At 45.5% G+C, this 22,914-nt stretch overlaps 1 protein-coding gene across 1 annotated transcript in view; it reads right to left on the bottom strand.

The window, feature by feature from the left end:
* Nucleotides 1–3,214: 3,214 nt before the first annotated feature.
* LOC146830090 (uncharacterized) overlaps nt 3,215–22,914 on the bottom strand; it is a 39,656-nt gene continuing 19,956 nt past the window's right edge. The window contains exon 3 of the mRNA XM_085604325.1: nt 3,215–7,650. Within this exon, the coding sequence (XP_085460451.1) occupies nt 6,200–7,120 (921 nt within the window). The 5' untranslated portion in view covers nt 7,121–7,650 and the 3' untranslated portion in view covers nt 3,215–6,199. The remainder of the gene's footprint in view (nt 7,651–22,914) is intronic.

Raw genomic sequence — 22,914 nt, 5'->3', positions numbered from 1 at the left:
CACGTTGAGAGATACGTGTTAGGGGTCCTTTGTTTTGTCTTACCTCAGGTAGCTATGCTGTGTTGATTCTCATAACACTGCACAGACACAGCATATTCATCGCACTGTGCAGTGGCTGTGCTACCTATGCATAGACTCACTGCCATGTGGTCTGCTGTCCCAGGGCACACCCTCAGACTGTCGCATCTTTTTAGCAAAAATAATTTAGCTTTCTGGAACATGGTTTAATTTTTAATAAATAAGTATGGCCTTAGCAGTTTCAGCGTGCCGTGTGCTACAGGTATAAAGGACTAGTTGCCAGCTGTGCACTGTATTGGTCAGTTAATAATCACAGTGCTGTGCAGTAGCGTGCACTACACTGACCTCCAGTGACTCAAGGTACTGTGCAGTGCCTAGGCAAGGACAGATGCAGTGTAGTGCCACGGCAGGAAGCGGTGCGGTGCAGTGCAGTGGACTGTCAGTCAATGGTGCAGTGCAGTGGACTGGCAGGCAGTGGTGCAGTGCAGTGCAACAGCAGTGAGTGCTGGCACACTGAAGTTCTCCACCTCTGGCTCTTCCAGATGTGGGTTCTCACCAGGCTGTACCAGGTCACTGTTTATCATGTCCCAGTACCCACCGGCTCCCGGCACACCAGAAATGTGACACCCCATAATGCTGCCATCTTTGTCATGGCCGTCTAAAGCGCATGTTCATTGGAGGGGAAAATAACTCTTCCAAGGAGCATGAGCCATACAGGGGGGCACTCCTCTCTGGCTAAATGAGGTGACGCTTTGTGCTTCAAGGCACTGGAGTGTACCACTGGAGTGAGCCGCCTCTGCACCAGTGAAAGGCCACTTATCTCTCTGCCATAGGGCCAGACCACCTCTCTTCATCAGTGACATCCCATCTCTGTCCCAATGACAAAATACCTCTCACTCTCCACAAGTGACAGGCCACCTCTCACTGCCCCAATGACAGGTCACCTCTCTGCCTGTCCCAGTGACCGGCCACATCTCGCTCTGTCCTCTGCACACCATGAAAATGTGAGCTTGCTGTAGTAATACGGATGCATGCTGGCCATCTTAGAATGGGATTTACATGAACACAGTGTAGCTTTGTCACTGTGCACTGCATGTTTGAAACACACTGGTCAGGGTTCAAGGCTACTAAAGCAACTTTACTTTTCTTTTTTAACCATCCGTACAACAGCTGTGGAGTTTGCACATGAAGCTTCTGTTGTGACTGCACTACTCAAAGACACATTACACTCCAAATGGAAGGTATTGCCCATTCTCAGAATAGAGAAACCTTTTCTATTTATTTAAATTATATTTTGGAGAAATGTGTGTCCCTGCCAACAGCAATGGATTGTATTCTCCAGCTGTCAAATCAAAATCAACCTTTAAATTAAGTTTCGAGTTGGGCCTATATTCATATTCAATATGACGAAAACATTAGAAATTAAGGAATAGTCTGAGGCAAAAGGTCTCTGCTGGTGGTTCATAAATCAACATCATTGGCTGGGCATTTACACCAGCAAGGACTTGGGTGAATCTATTCTTCTCAACACAAACAATATGAGACAACCAAAAAGAACACCTTTTAAATTTTGAGAAAAGTTAAAAAAGGACATTGTCTCTCCAAAAGAGGAAATGTGTTCAAGCTTCCAGTATTTAATTGAAGCAGAAGCCCATCTCATATATTAAAAATAAATAGGTGCATTTCATCATCAGTTAAAAACTCCAAGTAGGATTGTGTATGATATGAAATTGGTGCAAACGGGACACACTCAAAATATTTTTTTTGACAGTGAGTAATATCTCTTGTAATAGTGTTATTGTCCACTGCCTTCTTTACCTTACACCTCTCATTCATAAAGTGCTTGCATTCTGAAGTTGTGTCCACAAAAACCCAAGATCCGAAATGCAAACTTTAGATTTTCCTCGGGAGTATAATTTGATTCACGACCTTCCAATGGCTCCTTGCGAAAGATCCATGTTGTGTACAGTAAATCAACATCAATAGTTGCTGCAGGACTTTGACATATGCCCCATATTTCTTACTCAATAGATTTATAAGTCAAACCTGCACATGCTTTGCTTAGCTTGGGGAATGTCTCCTCAAACCAAGAAGGTATTTTTCCCCCTACAGGATGCAATCAGCACCAGACGATAGAGTAGCAGGCACCCTTGCAACATACACTTTATATTAGTGACTGCAGGTGTCACCTTCCCATCACTTTATTAAAAAATTCATCCCCACCATGAGAGATTGCCTGGGCTATCCATTGATTAACACGAGATGTTACAGGAGCATTCTGAGTCATACTCTTACAAATGCCCCAAAGAACCAGATGGTTCAGTTCAGGGAAAACTGTTTACTGCAAACAAGGTTTGTAGTACATGGCCTCCCTAGTTGGATCAATCACGTACCATAATCAGACCCAGTTGGTAGGGTTCAAGACTGTAAATGCTACATCCTCCTTGTAACAATAAACTAGCAATCCTAGTTGTTTTTATTGGTGAGCCTCACCCACTCTGGTAGTGGCATGCTTCATCATTGGGTCACATCCTGTTCCTGGGTGAGCCTCACCCACTCTGGTAGTGGCATGCTTCATCATGGGGTTGTATCCTGGTGCCTAAAAATCAGGACTCAAAGGTCTCCCATGGAGCACTTTTGAGATGTTTGGTGAGATAACGTGAACTGTGCAGTGATCGTGCTGGGTACAGTGAGTGGGAAAGGAAAAGCTGCAAAATGCACTTACATTACAATCTTTAACAATATTTTTTGCGACTTTCTTGACTTTATTGTTTGGTTTAACACATGCAAAAGTGTCACTTTAAGTGTCACACGTAGGTCAACAGAATGTCCCTCACAGATACCTTGAAACGATGGAGATGTCACACATAAGCAATCTGTACACTTGGCAGCTATACATACCCAAATATATGCAGTCAATCACCTGCTCCAAAGGTATCTTCACAAGTACCAATAAAAGGTACTCTTCTTTCAAAACCTATTTATCAGCTTCACATTTGATTTGACTGTGTTCATTTGCAAAAGAATTCTCAGTGGATATAGATCCAATTCATTTAAACAACGCTGGTATCTTATTGGTTTGAATCCAGAATGATAATGTAATATGTCTAGATTAGGATTCAAATTATTTCTGCCACCAAGGACGGTAGAAAGATCCTCAATGGTTTTAACAGGTTTAGCAAGCCAAACATATATCTTTTTTTTATTGTTTAAGAGAAATTTATTGAATTCATGAAGGGGATGCAGTCATTGAAATACATATGAATACAACATTAGAAAAAGAACAAAAAGGAGTGAAATCAATAAAAATAGAAATAAGGGAATGAGAGGACTGAAGTACAAATGAAATAAAATTGCATAAATGTCTGATTGTAAATAACAGAAAAGCATTCAAATATGAATCAAACAGCAATAGTTAGATAAAGAAACATTGCAAACAAAAATGGAATCAGGAGGTTTAAGTACTTTTTGAGTTGCAGGTGAGAGTGCAAAGATCTTTTGGAAGATTCATCTAAAAACTGAGCAATTGGTGTCCAGAGTTCTTGCCGCTTTAAAACAAGAGACATAGGTTGCATATAGGCAGTGTCTAATCTATGATTATAACAGACTGCGTCCCACCATGCTTTAGACGACAACTGCCTAAAGTCCTTCCAATGCTTAGTGATTTTCCAACAGAAGGTCTACTATTTGCACATTAATTGAAACATTAGCCCCCAATCTAGAGACACTTCCTAAGAAAGCATTTAAAATAGAGTAAGGAGTATTTAAAAAAAAAATATGGAATTACTTTGATGCCAAACTTGTTGTCAGAAAGTGGAGACATAGGTACAAGTAAAGATTAAATGTTTGAGGTCAGCATGTTGTGCATTGGATGTCCAACAGGTGTCCGGATGAATCTTATGAAGGATAACGGGTGTTGTAAAAAGTCAATTATAAACAAACAAATTATGTGAGTAGTGTTTGCTACACAAGAGGATTTCCTAATTTTCATCCAAATCTGTTTCCATGTAGAGATAGGCAAGCCTACTTGAAGACCATTTTCCCAAGCAAGTTCTGTTGGTGATTTAGGACGATCACTAATCGTATTCCGGAGGAATATATAGCTAGAAGAGACTTTTGGGTTTGTATATAAAAGATTGGCTAGAATAATGAAAGATGGTGGATTAGTGAGAGCAACTGACTGAAAATAAGTACATGTTTGAGATATTTTGGAGGATCATAAATTTATGACGAGAAGTAAGTTTATAGACCAAATATTGTGGAAGCTTCTGAGAAAGAAATAAAAGAATAATTGTTATACAATTGTTTGACCCAAAATAGCCCTTTAGTTCTCCAAGATGGCCAGTAGATAGGACTATTTTTAGTTGTATAAAAAGGGTATGCCAGATTGGAGACTCCAAAAGTCCACTATAAATAGTGTGGGCATGTTTTTTACCTTACATGTACGTTGTTATGCAAATAAGCAGTGGTGCAGTAATTTTCTTTTTAAGCATTGTGTATCACGGAAAAAAAGAAGAGTTGGAAGTTAAACACTGTAGGAAATTATATGGAAGTAGCATACCTTACCTTTGCTAACATTTTAACATATCAGGGTGTACATACACTTGCTACACTAAATCGGCCTTTACGGAGGATGAATCCTCCGATGCTGGAACACACCTGTGCTTCAAGTGGAGCTTTCCCACATTCTGTCCATTTTTATGGTTTCGTACATGAATGGATTATGTGATGTCTTAACAGTGTGCTGTTCAGATTGAAGCATTTCCCACATTCTGTTCACTGCTAAATGTTCTCATTGGTATGAATTCTCTGATGTCCTAACAGGTTGCACTTTAGAGTGAAGCTTTTTCCACATTCAGTACATTGAAAGGGTTTCTTGACACTATGGAGTCTCTGATGTCTAACGTACAAGACGTGGACACCATTGCAGCTCGGCTTAACAACTGTTTAGAAAAGGTGTCTAAATGCATGACAGCCAGCTGCTTACAAATGAATGGTGAAAAATCTGAGGTCCTGATACTAGGGAACAAATCCATGCTCTGGGATCATATTATTTGGCCATCCTCTTTAGGAGAACGCCCAGTCCCCAAATCAGAAGTAAAAAGCTTACGGATGATTCTTGATAATCAGTTAACCATGGCCTCCCAAGCAAAACAAGTGTTTGGGAGCTGTTTTGGCCTTCGGAAAGCATTGAGAAAGGTGCTGAAATGGCTGATAAAGGCCCTTAGAACTATAGTTTAGAGCCTGATTTTGTCACCCCTTGACTACAGCAACTCGCTGTATTTAGGAAGTCCAAAATCAGTGATCAAACATCTTCATATCATTCAGAATGCTGCTGCTCGGATGCTATTAGATATCCCAAAAATACGGTCAGCAGATGCAACCCTTAAAACTCTTCACTGGCTGAGTTGAAGGATACAATTTAAGGAGCTATGCATTATTCACCATGCAAAGCACAATACAGGGCCTCCCATCCTTCGGCAACTGGCCAATATTTATCAGACCAAAAGAGATTTGAGGGCAAACAATCATGAGCTGCTCCATGTCCCAAGGATCAAGAGAGCCAGGAGTGGAGGTCGGTCTGTAACCTATTTGGCATCCATGCTTTGGAATGCTCTGCGCATCAGTCCCAGAATGGAGCACATTTTGATGATTTTTAGGAAAAAACTTAAAACGTATCTTTTTCCTTTATTTGATTTCTTTATGCCTTCTCTCCAACCCCTTCTGCAAGTGCTAGGAAGCCTGATTTATGGGTAGCCATGCGCTTTATAAAAACGGTGAACAGAATAGAATAGAATAAACAGTGTGGTGTTTAGAGTGAAGCTTTTTCCACATTCTATACACTGAAAACGTTTCTAGCCAGTATGGATTCTCTGATGATTCACTAGGTGGTGATTCTCACTGTAGGTTTTTCTACGTTCTGGCAGTTGTTGTGTTACCCAGCAGTGTGGATCTTTTTTTGCCTAACATAAATTTTTTAAGAGTGAAACTTTCCCCACATTCTGTATATTGATATGACTTTTCACCAGTATGGATTTTCTGATGCTCCACCAGGCCACACTTCTAAGAGGTAGGGTTTAACAGCAGTGTGGATTCTTTGGAGCTTTAACATACAGTTCTTAAGAGTAAAACTTTTCTCACATTCTGTACATTGATAGGGTTTCATACCCGGATTGATTATCTAATGCTTCACCAGCATGGACCTATCAGTGAAGCTTTTTTCACCTTTTGTACAGTGGTATGGTTTCTCGCTTGTACAAGTTAACTGATGTCTCAACAGTGTTCTCTTCCAACTGAAGTCTTTTCCACAGTGCATACAATGATAAGGTTTCTCACCTGTATGGACTCTCTGGTGTACTAAAAGGGTTGTTTTCTGAGAGAAGCTTTTCACACATTCTGTACAATGAAAAGGTTTCTCATCAGTATGAACTCTTTGATGTTTTAAAAGGTTTGTGTTTGAACAGAAACTCTTCCAACATTCTGTACACTGATATGGTTTCTCACCAGTATGGACTCTCTGATGTTCCAAAAGGTTTCTTTTCAGAGAGAAGCTTTTCACACATTCCGTACAATGAAAAGGTTTCTCACCAGTATGGACTCTATGATGTACCAAAAGCTTTATTTTTGAACAGAAGCTTTTCTCACATTCTGTACAATGATAAGGTTTCTCACCTGTATGGTTTCCCTGATGTTCCAAAAGGTGTATTTTCCGAGAGAAGCTTTTCACACATTCTGTACATTGATAAGGTTTCTCACCAGTATGTAATCTCTGATGTACCAAAAGGTTTATTTTCTGAGAGAAGCTTTTCACACATTCAGTACATTGATAAGGTTTTTCACCTGTATGGACTCTCTGATGTACCAAAAGGTTTATTTTCTGAGAGAAGCTTTTCATACATTCTGTACAATGATAAGGTTTTTCACCAGTATGGACTCTCTGGTGTCTCCACAGCTTCTTTGGCTCAGTGAAGCTTTTCCAACACTCTTCACACTGGTGTGACCTATCCTCAGATTTAAATATGTCAGTCCTGTTCAGAGAAGAACCCTCAGTGCAGCTTTTACGATATTCTGTACACTGGTAGAGCTTCTCCCCTGAAAGCATTGTCTGATAATTCAACAGGAAGTTCTGCAAGTCAAGCTTTACTCACACGTCTTACACTAGTATTGTGTCTCTTGAGGATATACTGATGTTTGAACTGATTTTGCTCTAGAATGAAAAAAATGACACTTTGTACAATTGTGCGGGTCTGTCTCATAATGGATCATCTGATGCAAGTACAGATGTGAGCTCTGAGTGAGGCTTTTCTCAGGCGTTGTACACTAATATGGTTTCTCAACAGAACTGAACATAGATAATACATATAGAAAACATTTTTTACAACTTTTTCACTTTATGTAATGATACTGGTTATCCCTGGGTCGGATCTTCAAAGTGGCACTAATGATGAGCTCTGTATGAAGCTTTATCTCACACTAGGTCAATGTTTCTCCTTGGAATAAACTGCATAATGTGCATTCAGGGCCCAGCTTCCAGTGAGCGTTTGCTCAGACTCTGCACACAGATACAATTCTTCTTCTTGTGATGCAGCGCAGGACTTTTCTGGTGCTGGGGCGCTGCAGGTCCTTTTGATTCTGTGAATGAGAAACACATTTTTACACCTTTACAAATGAAAGAAAGTAGCTGTTTTCAGCCAAGTGGCTATAAAACGGAGAAGCTGGATGAGAAAGAGCGATTTTGGAGTGGAGAGGCACAGAAGAAGGTAGGCATTGGTGGCTGCCCTGGAGATATTAACCTCTGGAGTCACAGTTAGAGAATAAATGTACAGTACAGTTTCTTGCTTATAATTAGTGAACTAGTTTGTCCAGTGCGCCTCCGCCAATCATAAATCCTAATCACAACAGCCCGGTTTCGAGATACAGCCTCAGTATGTCTTTTCCTGCCCTCTACTTCGAAGTCCTTCATCATGACCACGTACACTGACACTAAAGTTATACGGCGTAGGTGTTGTTGCCTTCGTGCTGCAGCACAACCTAGGCTAAATCTCGCAGGCTTGGCATGAAATCAATATATGTGTTTGCTTTTAAAAAACCTATTTTCTAAGAATGTATGGCAAAACTTTCTCCCCAACATCTGAAAATTGACGCTACCTCAACACCGCTGACATATGACATCATTCTTGTTCCATCCCAATACAGTCCACTTCGTCATTGGGGCTGTGCCGCTGTCACACAACCGCTGACCTAAGCAATCTCATGCGCCTGTGCCACGATTAAACAACCGCTGACTTGAGCAATCTCCTGAGCCTGTGCCGCTATCACACAACTACTGACCTGCGCAATCTCCTGAGCCGCTATCACACAACCACTGACTTAAGCAATCTCATGAGCCTATGCCGCTAACACAAAACCGCTGACCTGAGGAATCTCATGAGCCTGTGCCGCTATCACACAACCACTGACCTAAGCAATCTCATGAGCCTGTGCCGCTATCACACAACCACTGACCTAAGCAATCTCATGAGCCTGTGCTGCTAACACACAACCGCTGACCTGAGGAATCTCATGAGCCTGTGCCGCTATCACAACCACTGACCTGCGCAATCTCATGAGCCTGTGCCACTATCACACAACCGCTGACCTAAGGAATCTCATGAGCCTGTGCCGCTATCACACAACCACTGACCTGCGCAATCTCATGAGCCTGTGCCACTATCACACAACCGCTGACCTAAGGAATCTCATGAGCCTGTGCCGCTATCACACAGCTGCTGACCTGAGGAATCTCATGAGCCTGTGCCGCTATCACACAGCAGCTGACCTGAGGAATCTCATGAGCCTGTGCCGATATCACACAACCGCTGACCTGAGGAATCTCATGAGCCTGTGCCGCTATCACACAACCGCGACCTGAGGAATCTCATGAGCCTGTGTCACTCCTTTACACTTATCACTCACAATGGAATTTATGTGCTGTGAGTGCTAAAACTGACATGGAAATGGATACTTACATTCATGTTCCTAACCTTAAAGGTAAAAGCACATATCAATTTCTCAACAATAACTGTAAAAACCTTAAGGTAATCCTGACAGCAAAGCTTTCCCTGTTTAGATTGTAGATGCTTATCCTTATCCATAAGAAAAGTAGCTTTTTCAAGATTGTTAGACCTGACATCCTTGGTGTGGTTCCCCCGATTTTTTGCCTTCTGACCTGTTTTTTCTGACTAGGTTCTTGCTGGCTTTAGGAATCATGGTAGTTTACCACTGCTAACCAGTGCTAAAGTGTATGTGATCTTTACTTAAAACATGGTAATATTGGTTTCATCCACAATTGACATGATTGATTTACTTATAAGTCCCCAGTAAAGTGCACTACATGTGTCCAGGGCATGTAAATCAAATGCTACTTTTGGGGTTTGCAGCAATGATCCAGCCACCCACTTAAGGAGCCATTTACACGTCTCAGGCCTGCCACTGCAGAGCAAGTGTGTGCAGTTTTAAACTGCCATTTCGACCTGTCAAGTTACCCTACTTACCAGGCCCGAACCTTTCTTTTTATTCTACATCGGTCACCCTTAAGATAGACATTGGACAGCCCATGGGCGGGGTGTATTGTATTTAAAAAATAGGACATATACATTTAAGTTTTGCATGTCCTGGTAGTGAAATACCCTTAAATTTGTTTTTCATTACTTCAAGGCCTATTGCTCCCATAGATTAACATTTGGATTGTCTTATTACATTTTAGAAGTGTAATTTCCAATGGGGCAGATATGGGAAACCCAAATTTGATGTCCCTGGACTCACAATTTTAAAAACACAACTGATGGTCAAGTTAGTTTTTAAATTGAAGTTCTGAAAATGCCACTTTTAGAAAGTTGGCGTTTTCTTACATAAACCATTTGGTGTCTTCTGTCTGTCACTGGAATACATGGTTGGGGTGGGTAACAGCTGACTTCCTGCATTCCCTCAAGACAGCTACAACCAAAGGAAGGGTAGGTGTGACTGACTAGCCATCTATATATTGATATATCATCCTGAGGAAGGAGCTGATATTTAACACCTGGAAGGACCCTGTACCCCCACAAAGGATTGCATACCCTCCTGGGGAGAGTCTGGAGCCAGGGCAGGAAAGACAAGGTATTGTGCACTTCAAAACATCTCTTTGACGTCTCCATACTTCAAAGGCACAACTGGGCCTCTGACACCACCAAATCAGAACTCTTCTGGAACTAAGGACATTCTACCAGGAAGAAGGCCTGCTGTGCTGCCAGGCGGGACTGTCACTTTGAGGGACTGCTTTGCTGTGTTTGCCTGCTGCTTGTTGCCCGGGAGTAAGGACTGGACCTACATATCTACATCCCAGTACCAGAATAACTCCAAAGGCTAGTTGGCTTGCCTTATTGCTTCTGTAGTTTCCGAGATATGAGAGACCTCACCCTGCAACCAACACCTAAAATCTGTCTGCTGTGAGCCCTTGTGGTGTGTTTCCTATATAGCCATTGTCGGTTTCCCTGTGTTAGCCTAATTCTGCACGTTGCAGTCCGCTTTTGCATTGTACACGTTACTAAATATCACACTTTTTGCTGTGCCACATTGCATTTCCACATGTATTTGATTTTGTTGTAACATCCTAGGTGAGGTCAAACAACATTGCTCCTTGTTATTCTCCATGATCAGACAGTAGTACCTAGACATAATAGTGAAACGCAGCTGCTGTTTTTGTACACACATATTTTGTCATATAACCAGGGACGTGTCATTCTAAAAACACGGAGAGCGGAGATTTGCAGACATAGCAAAGGTCCTGAAATGACAGGGTTGCGTAAGCTGGGATGTAGAGTAACTATCTATGCATGTTAAGGTATGGGGGTCCGCCACTGTTAGAAGGTGGTTCTGACACTATGGGCCGCCCAGATTGTTTGCTTTTTGAGCACCTAATTGTTGAGCTTTTACTGTGGGGGAGCCTCATAAGTTGGGACTCACCCACAGTGAACTCAGGATGTAAGAGACTGCATGGGGATTTTACTGGTGTCCCCCTGGCTTGTCCAGGCCACTGCGCAGCAGCTGGAGTAAGGAACACCGGGCTGGTTACATGCAGACACATGTGTACATGCGTGTGCACACGTGTAGGGGCTGCGCAGGGGAGATTCCTAGCGTGCGCAGTCCAGGAGCAGTTTCAGAGTGAATGGTGTGGCAGGACTTATGCAGAATTGGGTGGTGACATGGAATAGGCTTTATACACTGGGAAGGAACATGCCAGGGAAAGTTAGTGCGCTTTACTGTTTTTCACTTCATTATTCCCCTATGGGGATGTAGAGCCCATGTGCTAGATTAACTTTCATAAGGCCTACAGATTCCAGACGCATTAAAGTCCACTGTAGCGGATGTGAAAATCAGTATTCTGCAGAGTCCAAAGTCATATTTGTACTGCTTTTGGGTCATACAGAACTGTCATATTTCTCTGAGCCAGCCATGACCAGACCCTGGCTGGGGGCTGACCTCTGCAGGATGGATTGATAACCTTCCTTCCACAAGCTAAGGCCTCCTCTCCAGGAAGAGAAGATGGGTGGGGCTACAGGCTCATCCATCACTGGGTGCCAGGCACCAGGCTGCACCGAGGAGGAAAGGCAGTGTGGGGGAAAGGGGTTTCAGAGATCATGTGGCCAGAGACCCTGGACGACTCCATTTTGAACAAACCCAGAGGCTGGACAAGAAGGAGGAAGCAGAGGCAGGGAAGTGATGTGTCGCTGTTTGATAGGACCAACAGAGACTTCCTGCCAGCCCCCTACTCAATTTTTAAAAAGTGCTTGTACAGGAAGAGAAGCTCTCTCTGAGGTGTGGTCTGCTGAGGCGGAAGGTGCTGGAGCCTGGCAATGGGCAGTTGGAAGGAGAGACACCCTGACTGCCCCCCAGGGCCCTAATAGCTCCAGAAGAAGAGCCCAGGACCAGTGCGCAAAAGTAGGGGCCTCTGCGCAGGGAGAAGAGAGGCCCAGGAGGAGAGCCAGGCGAATGGCTGGCGCAGGGAGCCAGTGAAGACCGCTCCCTGCAGAACGCACCCTCCCCTGCAGAACGCACCCTCTCGGAGACCCGGATGGCAAAGGAGAGTGCTCCCAGTGGCGTGGGGGAGCGGGGGGGGGGGCGCCACCAGGAGCAAGAAGACGCGAAAATGGGGCAGATCAGACCCCCAGGGGCTGAGATATGGACCCCGGAAGGTAGGCGACTTTTGAACCCTAAGAAGACAGACGACGAAGCGTGTGGGACTCTGCCGCCGGTCTCAGAGATGCCCCCCGGGGTGGGTCAGGTCCCCGGGGGCTTACCCCAGAAGAAGGGAAGACTGGGAGCGCCGTCGTGCTCCCTGTGAAGGTGCGTGCCCCCTGCAGGGGGTCCAGGAGCACACCCTGGCCCCCACTGAAGATGGAGGCGGAGGAGCACCGTCACCCTCCCCGCGAAGATGGAAGTCGGGGAGCGCCGTCGCACCCCACTTGCGAAAATGGGCCTAGGGGCCTGAGACCCCATCCCCGGGCCCCGCAGAGGTAAAATCGGGGAGCGCCATCGCGCCCCCATGCCGATGTGCTCAGGGGCCTGGGACCCCATCCCCAGGCCCCGAAGAAGAGGAGGTGGCAGCCGCGGGGTGCCAGGAGCCCACCCTATCTCCCGCCGAAGGAAGGCGGTCCAAGTCAGGGGGACGCCACCACGCCCCCTACTGTGAAGGTGGCCCCGGGACCCCATCCCCGGGCCCCGCAGAGGAGAAGGAGGCCGGGGGAGTGCAGCCGCACTCCCCTGCCGAAGCTGCGTGTCTGCCTGCAGGAGCAGGGAGATGAGAAGAGTCGTGCCGGCTGCCGTGGCAGCACGCGAGGGTGGTGGCTGGCCGGGGAGCCGGCGGGTGCAGCCGGTTGTGGGCTCCCCGGGCTGCCCTACAACGATGGAGCTGTGTGGGGACTCCGGGTGGGACCGGGGTTCCCCAAGGGCAAGGAGGAGCCAGGGTGGGTCTGGGCCCTCGACAAGCAGTAGCAGTGGCCGGGGGTGGGCTCCCCGAGCCGCTGATGCTTACCTGGGGGTCCGGGTGGGACCGGTCCCCCCACCGGGGCCCAAGAAGCGGCCGGAGGCCTACATCGCGGCTCTCCCCGGAGTAGCGGGAGAGCCACTCATCAATTATGCGGCAAAACCCATAATGCCTTGCAGGCCAAGAACTAATACATTAAGATCCACGGTAAAACACTCAAAACAAATATCCCGCAACTGTAAAAAAATACAGAAATGTCTTCACATACGCTTAAAACATAGATTTAAAGTAATTTCTAAAGTCCGTAACCTTTTATTTCTTGTTATAGTCAAAAATAGACCACAATAATATTTCTTACAAAAAAAAAAAAATTCCGCCATTTTCAAAGAATTTCAGGAATACTCCTGGGAAACTACAACTGTCTTAGATTACCAAGAGGGTTTGCCGAGGATATCCGATTAGGTACAAAGCCTGTGCAAATGTGCATTCCCTCTCTCAGAAACGGGAAAGAGCTTGTGTACATCTTCCTGTGGTTGAACTGGGTCTGTGCACCCATCACATTTGTGGTTGTTCACAGACATCAGTTATGGGCAGACGTGCCACCCAGGGCGTGGCCCGTGGTGGCCCTGACACTGGCTTTTCTAACCTTGCTCTTGAGGGTCATGAAGCTGCGACAGGAACAAATATTAAGCAGAGCTCTGGTAGTCCAGGCTACTTTTTGTAGTGTACACTCCATTTCTGTGGCACCTCAGCTGCAAATATGAGGCAGCTTTGGGGCTAAAGGTTGCAAAAGGGGGTCATCCATGTAATGGTATCAAGACAAGAGGTTGTATTGTCACTTCCACTGCGCCTGGCATTTTGCTGCAGTGACGTCTGAGGGGTTGTCTCCTTCCGTTCCATCCTAAAACAAGCATTGAAAATGCAATAGGTCTCGCCTTTGATTAAGTTAAAGCCATTTGCTTTGCTAATGGTATTGTATAGCAAAGCAAATGGCTTTTTTACTTTTAGCGCGAGGCACGCGCGCTAATTGCAACGTAGACAAAATTGCCTGTCTTCTCCTTTTACAAATATTGAAGCTCCTTAAACAGGTCTGACATTAGTCTTGCGACGGAATGTTGCCATTGGTAAAGCTATTTAGCAGTTTTGATGATTTTTTGTACGCAGGTCGTCTACGTTTTCCATATTTCGCTTTTTTGATTCCTATGGACTGGGGGATCGCGTTTTTTCCAGGCTGTAAAGCATGGGGTGATTTTTGGCTCGTCTCTTCCAGTACACAATAAATTGGTGTTGAGATCACCTCTGCATGGGATGAGGTGCTATGTCTATTCCCAAAATGTTACTTCAACGGCTCATGATTTACAAAAGAAAATCAACAAGCTAAAAAGATGGATGCACCATAAAATTAGGCTGCCACAAATCCCAGAATGTCCCTTTACCATCCACTTATCCCTAATCCAATCAACAGAATTTCAAGTCAAACACTCAGACAGGAACCAAATACTCGCTCTCTACTACTCGCTCTCTACTACTCACTCTCTACTACTCACTCTCTACTACTCACTCTCTACTACTCACTCTCTGCTACTCACTCTCTGCTACTCACTCTACTACTCTCTACTACTCACTCTACTACTCTCTCTACTACTCTCTACTACTCTCTACTACTCACTCTCTACTACTCACTCTCTACTACTCACTCTACTACTCTCTACTACTACTCACTATCTACTCACTGTCTACTACTTACTGTCTACTACTCACTCTACTTCACCCTCTCTACTACTCGACTACTCTCTACTACTCACTCTCCACTACTCTACTCTCTCTCTACTACTCTCTCTCTACCACTCTCTCCTACTCTACTACTCTCTTCTATTCACTCTCTACTACTCACTCTACTACTCACTCTACTACTCACTCTCTACTACTCACTCTCTACTATCTACTACTCACTCTCTAATACTCACTCTCTACTACTCTCTCTAGTGCTCACTCTCTACTACTCTCTCTACTACTCACTCTCTACTACTCACTCTCTAGTCACTCTCTACTACTCACTCTCTACTACTCACTCTAATACACTACTACTCTCTACTACTGTCTCTCTACTACTCTCTCTACTCACTCTCTAATACTCTACTACCCTACTACTCTACTACTCACCCTCTCCTACTCTCTACTACTCACTCTCTACTACTCGCTCTCTACTACTCGCTCTCTACTCTCTACCTCTCTCTCTACTACTCTCTACCTCTCTCTACGCGCACACATATATGCACATATATATGTATATATATGCATATGCATTTATATATCCACAAAAGATTCTTCAGTACTAAGAATCGGAGAGACACAGCGGGGAATACAGGAAGGGTCTTTTATTCACCAGAGCAATGGCATGACGCGTTTCGGTCTGTACCTTCATCAGATGCCTGCTCCAACAAAGTTCTCACACCAGGAAACCCACAGGAATACTGCCGGTCGTTCCGCCATTAATAGCTGTTCAGGTGGGCGGAGTTAGAGTCCCAAACGGTAATGCAGGCGCATTGGCGGACTGCAATTACCAGCATGCACCTCTCACGGCTTGCAGGTAAGTTTCTCTACTCCGGTCCAAGTATCCTTGCTGGGGACCTGAATTTAATGAAGAACGTGGTCTGTGCTCTTGGTTAGAACTGAGCTGGTGAAGCAAGTGTTCCTCCCGGGTCCCCAGACGCCTCCACCACAAGAATCCACTGTCAGCCGGACTTAGAAACGCCGATGAAGTCATCCCGTCTCTTCCGTGCAGTCACGGAATGCTGTTAGCAACAGCCCGATTGCCAAAAGTGGGTGCGGTGGGTCAGTGCGAATCCAATACCTTGGAAAAAAGAGAATGCCGAAGCTGTCCTTGATGCAGTGACCTCTTAGCAAGGCGGGTCTACTCCAGCGCGCCCAGGACTTGCACGCGAAAATATCCACAAAAGATTCTTCAGTACTAAGAATCGGAGAGACACAGCGGGGAATACAGGAAGGGTCTTTTATTCACCAGAGCAATGGCATGACGCGTTTCGGTCTGTACCTTCGTCATATGCCTGCTCCAACAAAGTTCTCACACCAGGAAACCCACAGGAATACTGCCGGTCATTCCGCCATTAATAGCTGTTCAGGTGGGCGGAGTTAAGAGTCCCAAACGGTAATGCAGGCGCATTGGTGGACTGCAATTACCAGTATGCACCTCTCACGGCTTGCAGGTATGTTTCTCTACTCCGGTCCAAGTATCCTTGCTGGGGACCTGAATTTAATGAAGAACGTGGTCTGTGCTCTTGGTAAGAACTGAGCTGGTGAAGCAAGTGTTCCTCCCGGGTCCCCAGACGCCTCCACCACAAGAATCCACTGTCAGCCGGACTTAGAAACGCCGATGAAGTCATCCCGTCTCTTCCGTGCAGTCACGGAATGCTGTTCGCAACAGCCCGATTGCCAAAAGTGGGTGCGGTGGGTCAGTGCGAATCCAATACCTTGGAAAAAAAGAGAATGCCGAAGCTGTCCTTGATGAACTGACCTCTTAGCAAGGCGGGTCTACTCCAGCGCGCCCAGGACTTGCACGCGAAAATATCCACAAAAGATTCTTCAGTACTAAGAATCGGAGAGACACAGCGGGGAATACAGGAAGGGTCTTTTATTCACCAGAGCAATGGCATGACGCGTTTCGGTCTGTACCTTCATCAGATGCCTGCTCCAACAAAGTTCTCACACCAGGAAACCCACAGGAATACTGCCGGTCGTTCCGCCATTGATAGCATTTATATATATGTATGTGTATATATACATATATAAACATGTATACATCTGCATATCTATATAAATACAAATATAAATGCATGCTAACATATACATATATGCATGCATATGCATGTTATGTACATGAACGTTTGAAAAACACTAATAAAAGCAAAGCTAAAAAGCCACCTAATTACAAACAGAATTTCTTTAACTTAAGCGAGGGCGAGACCTATTGCATTTTCAATGCCTATTTATTGTGGACAAGTACGAGTGAGAGAACAAAAGGGGGTGACCTGCTACCCCGATCCCTGAAAGGGTTGGGAGTGTTGTATTCAGGTGTGCCAAATCTCTCTGGAAAGGTTAGGAGGCCAAGTGAGGCACTATAAGCTAGTCTGATTGGAGGCCATAGATACTGATGAGGTATGGTGACTCAATCCCTACATGCTGATGTTGTATGGTCCCAAGCATAGTTCTTGTTATAGGTGACAGGAGTGGCAAGAACTTGGCATTGCTTTCTTGACTTCCTATATTATTCATGTTTAATATTGTGTACTAGCATTAGAATTATTGGAGTACTGATGATTACATATGGCATCATAGTCTTCTTGAGATGCCTGTATTTTTCATAAAGAATATTGGGAACATTATTGTAAACACGATCAACCATTATTGTAAATCTCCAAACATTGGTAAAATGACTCCGCACACATTATTTATGCATAATTAATCAAGGAAGCAAAGCTAAATAAGTCATACACGTGTTAACAGACAAAAATGTGCCTACAGTTTGCCTCGTGCGCACATGCAGGAAGAAATCAAGCAGTTAACTCTAAACGCGTGACAACTGTTGGAAACAAGTGTGAGAAGTTGGCCTGGTATATGCTGTCCACTAATTATAGTGGGCACCCTGTACCAGTCCAAACAACCCCTTATTGGTTATAGGTTAAAGACAACCTTTATTGAAAGCTATCCCAGTGGTAGCTATGGAGAGCAGCCTTCAGGCTAAGTCTTGAAGGAATGTAAAGCAGCTTGTTTTACCAGTCTATAATCTCTTGAGTTCCTAAATGAAAGATAACCACACCAGGTATATATATAAAATATATGTATTTATTTGTAAACACACCCTCCTAGACTCTTTATGAGACTAGAGGTCAAAACACATAAGTTACACTTCAAATATCACAGTAATAAGCACAAATACACGGCAGGCCCTAGGGCCGAGCCACACCATATACTAAAATAGTGGTATAAGAACCACGACTTGACTAGAAACAAGGCCTAGAGCCTATAAAATCACTGGGACCCCAAGGAACCACCCAAGGTAGTGACATAGGGGACCCACGGGGGCAGTGTGCAGTGTGTGAACACAGCCGCAAGCTCCCGTTAGCTTCTATGGGGAAAGTCGTGGTTAGATTTTTAAAGATTAGGGACACTTAGAACTGAGTCAGGACCAAACCCTCTTGGACTTAGGAAGTTCTAGGGTCAACACCCACGGGAGCACTGGAGTACTCTTGTTACCTCACCCAGGGAAGCCGGGTGCATAGGTGTCTTTTGGTGTCGGGTCGTGTCGTCGATTTCAATGGGAGGTGACGAAGAAGTGCTGCTGCCGTGTCCGAAGAGATCCAAGCCTGGATCGAAGATGAGAAGAACCTGAAAGCAGAGGGGACAGAGTCTGGGTCACTAGCCAGTGACCAGGAAGGCGATAGGCAGATGCCCACCGATGTCAGGTGATTTCAGGTGAAGAAGGTGAACCTTGACTCTTCAGCCACGAGTACCAGGAGGCGTCGAGGACAACCAGGAGCTGGATTCAAGCTGTACCACAAAGGATGTCGAGTGCTGCAGCGTCGGGGTCCGGATTGGACTCACCAAGCCTTGGCAACAGCAACCCACGCAGAAACGAGAAAGATGCTTTAGTGCAGACCAGCAAGGTCTGTGGGACTCACCACTTGGTTGGGAATCGGGGCAAGTCTGAAGCAACCAGGGAAGCCCAAGGAAATTCAAAGTTACCCCCTCATGGACCCACCAGTCAACGGACCAGGGATCACGAAGGGACCTCGAGACGAAACACAAAATGGCAGCCCACGGGTCACTCAGAGAGACCAGGCAGACAATCTTCGGTGGATTCAGTGCTCGAGGTGGGGGCTACAAGTCAGCCCAAGCACGACTTCAGGAGACGTAGGGAAGTCAATGCACTTGCAAAAGTGCACGGTGACCAGGAGTTCCGGTTCCACGCTACTCACGAGGGCTACGGGTCTCAGCTTTGCCGGAAACTTGGGTCGGCCTGTGAGATGTCTGGCAATCCTCTTCCTGGGCTGCAAATACTTCGGAGTCCGGCGGGAGCTTCGGAAATGCAGACTGGCAAATTGCCTTGTTGGTGCCTGCCAAGCAGGGGAGTCACTCCTTGACCCCAAGTGAGATTTCTTCAGTCCTATAGTCTTGAGGAGAGCGTCAAAGTTCCAGGATTCAGCTTCAGAGTTTCGTCCAGGGATATCTAAAGTTCTGGTTACAGAGGTTCCTTACATATACCTAAGGAGGGGGTTGGACTAGCTCTGGGGACCCACCTATGGGTGGGTTTGGAAAGAGGGGTGGCTACACCCATCTCCTTTGTCCAGTTTCGTGCCAGAGCAGGAGCTGAAAGCCCCTGAACCGGTTTGAGCTGGAGTATGCACAGGGACACCAAATGTGCCCCCAGTGCAGGACTTCAAAGCACTCAGAGAGTGCTCCCACCCAGCCCCAATACACATAAGCCTGTCTGAGAGGTGGTTACACCTCCCTGTGACTGGAAACCTATTGTCCAGGCCTCCCCTGCCGGAGTTTCGGTCAGCAGCAGGAGGCCAGACCCGTGTCTGTGGCTGCAGCTTCCATTTTGTGATGCCAGGGCTCTATTAAGTTTCTATCGGGTATACCAGTGGGGACATGTCTCTCCCTCTAGAAGGGTGGAATTCTACCCCGCCACCAGAACTGGCGGAGGGTAGGATTCCAAAGCGTTTGACACCAAACACGACATGTTTCTGTGCAGCCATCCCAAAGTTAGCATTTACCTCAAGGTTATAAAGCACCTAAGAGTATATGGTCAGGCTGCACTACAAACCGCATCAGAGAAGGGTCTCCGAATGCTGCAGAGGGGCTCTGCTCATGCAGGTATCAGGTAAGATGTGCCAACAAGGGAATTTACTTGAGAAGATTTGATTTCCCACCTATAGTTTTTTTTGAAAGGCAGTTGTTTAAAAGTTAACTATTATTGGAATTTTGAATCAACAATCCAATGTATAGATTGAATCATACAATAAATGCAAGAAAGAGATTAAAACAAGAAAGCAGAGACACAGGTATATCTTATAATCAGTTTATGAATATATTTTCAATTGTAAATCCAATTAAGCAGGGTACAATCAGAAATGAGATTAATTCAATGCATCCACATGAGAAAGGTATAAATCAATTTAACCTATACTTCATGGGTTAAAACATCCATTCCTTGTTCACTCAGAGAAGTGAGAGATATCTTGATAGATAAGACAGTCACTTGGACAACATAAATTTTTTGAGGAAATGGACAGTAAAGTCGACGTTTCGGTCTTCTATGGTGTAAATCCCTCAGACCATCTTCAGGACAAAAGAAAACTGCATATACAAATGACCCTTTTGATAAACAAGCCAATCTTCGCAAACTTTAGTAATAATGAAGCGAAATATGAGAACACTCACTGGTGCACCTTTCCTCACTCTGTTAAATCGGTTGACAGAAGAATATCATAATTTTCATATAACTTATGGATTAATCTTCCTATTTGTTATTCATATCAGTCAATGTTCGTCTTACCTGGAGGACTGCTGCCCGTTCTTTTTTTGCCAAATTGGATCACTGACTGATATGAATAACAAATAGGAAGATTAATCCATAAGCAGGTCAGGGAGTGGGTCACTCTCTTCCTCCTGTCCTTCATCAGTAGCCATGAGCAAGCCCATGTCTGCCCTGTCAACACATGGTTTTAGTCTGTTGAAATGAAGTACCCTGTGGGGACTCCTAGGGTTTCCAAGGTCTACCAAGTAGGTGACCGCCCCTTTCTGTTCAACAATTGTATGGGGGCCACTCCATTTCTCCTGGAGGGCTGCTGGGGCCACAGGCTCCAACACCCACACTTTCTGTTCTGGCTGGTAAACAGTCAGTACAGCCTTTTTGGCCATGCCAGGCTTTTTGTAATTCCTGGCTTGCCTCAAGTTTTTTGGTTGCCATTTTCATGTACTCAGCCATCCAGGAGTGGAGACCAAGTACATAGTCCACTATGTCCTGTTTAGGGGGTTTGAGCGGTAACTCCCATCCCTCCTTCACCAGACACAAAGGACCCCTGACAGGATGGCCAAACAAAAGTTCAAAAGGGCTGTAACCAACCCCTTTTGTGGCACCTCCCTGTGGGCAAACGAAAGGCAGGGCAAATGGATGTCCCTTCTGCGCCTGAGCTTCTCTGGGAGACCTTTAATCATGCCCTTTAAGGTTTTGTTGGATCTCTCAACTAAACCATTGCATTGTGGGTGATAGCGTGTGGTGAACTTGTAGTTCACTCCACACTCCTTCCACATAGCAGTCAAGTAACTAGACATGAAGTTTGCACTCCTGTCAGATACTACCTCCTTGGAAGGCCTACTCTTGAGAATACACCCAAGAGATCTCTTGCCACCACAGGTGCTGTAGTGGTCCTTAGGGGAATTGCTTGCCGGTACCTGGTGGCATGGTCCACCACCACCAGTATAAACCTGTGCCCAGAGGCGGTCTGAGGATCCATGGGACCAACAATGTCAATCCCAAACTCTCAAAGGGAACCCCTACCACAGGTAGTGGTATCAGAGGGGCCTTTGTGGTTCCACCTGCCTTGCCACTGGCTTCGCAGGTCACACAGGAGCGACAAAACTCCTAAGTGTCTTCAGACATGTGGGGCCAGTAAAAGTGAGGGACAATTCTGTCCCAAGTCTTGTTCTGGCCCAGGTGTCCTGCTAGGGGAATATCATGGGCTAGTGTCAATAGGAAGCCCCTAAACTTCAGAGGTATAACCAACCTCCTGGATGCACCAGGCTTGGGGTCTCTACCCTGAGTAAAGGAGTCCATCATCCCAATATATCTTATGGGTGCCACTAGCATTCCCAGAAACCTCATCAGCAGCTTGCTTTATGAGGAGTTTAAGAGAGGGGCAGGTTTCCTGCTCCTGGCTCGGATCAGACCTGGAAGGGCCCCCTGTCCCAAATAACTCAACCTGGTCAGGTTCAAGCTCCTCTGGGACAGTTCCTTCTTCAGGCTCAAGATCCTCTCCCTGAGGAGACTGATCTGCATTCTGAGTCAGGTGGGAAGGCGCTGCCTTAACCCTACTGCTCCTCCTCTTGGGAGGCACCTGGTCCATTATTCCAGAATCCAGGGCCTGTCCAGTGTTAGACATTTTTGCCTGTGACCTAGTCACAGCAAAGACATGAGCAGGGATCCCTCACATTTCTGCATGTGTCCTGAGCTCCACATCAGCCCATGCTGAAGTTTCTAGATCATTGCCAAGCAAGCACTGTACTGGTAGGTCTGCACTTACCACAACCTTCTTAACACCAGTTACCCCTCCCCAGGATAAGTTAACAACTGTCAGAGAATGGTCAGTTCTGACATTGCTAGCATTGGTCACTTGGTACATTTCACCAAGTATAATCTGCCCAGGATCCACAAGATCTTTTGTCACCATTGTGACACTTGCTACGGTGTCCCTGAATGCCAAAGCCTCTTTTCAATTTATTAAAAGCTGTTGTCTGTATTTGTCCAGATTACTGGGACTCACAAAGGAGGACATATCCATGCCTCCATCACAGACAAGCACAGCCTGAGGTGGAACTCTGACTAGGCCAGAGTCCATCTCAGAACCCAGGGTCAACTCTACTACACTCTTATTCTGAACATTACCACCACCAATTGTAGCTGTACTAAGGGAACAGTTGCCTTAGGGGCAATGGTGGCTGGAGTAGATTCTTTGGACTTGGTGCAGTCACTGGTCCAGTGAGTTTTCCCCTTACAGATTTTGCACCATGGTTTCTTTTGGCCTTTTCCCTTGGTAGACTGTGAATCCCCACCTGAAGAAGATGTTTGGGAGCCTTGTGAAGACGTCTGA

This window comes from Triturus cristatus, chromosome 5_1 (genome assembly GCF_964204655.1).
Source record: "Triturus cristatus chromosome 5_1, aTriCri1.1, whole genome shotgun sequence".
NCBI classification, from domain to species: Eukaryota; Metazoa; Chordata; class Amphibia; order Caudata; family Salamandridae; genus Triturus; species Triturus cristatus.
This window is presented reverse-complemented; position numbering and strand designations above follow the sequence as displayed.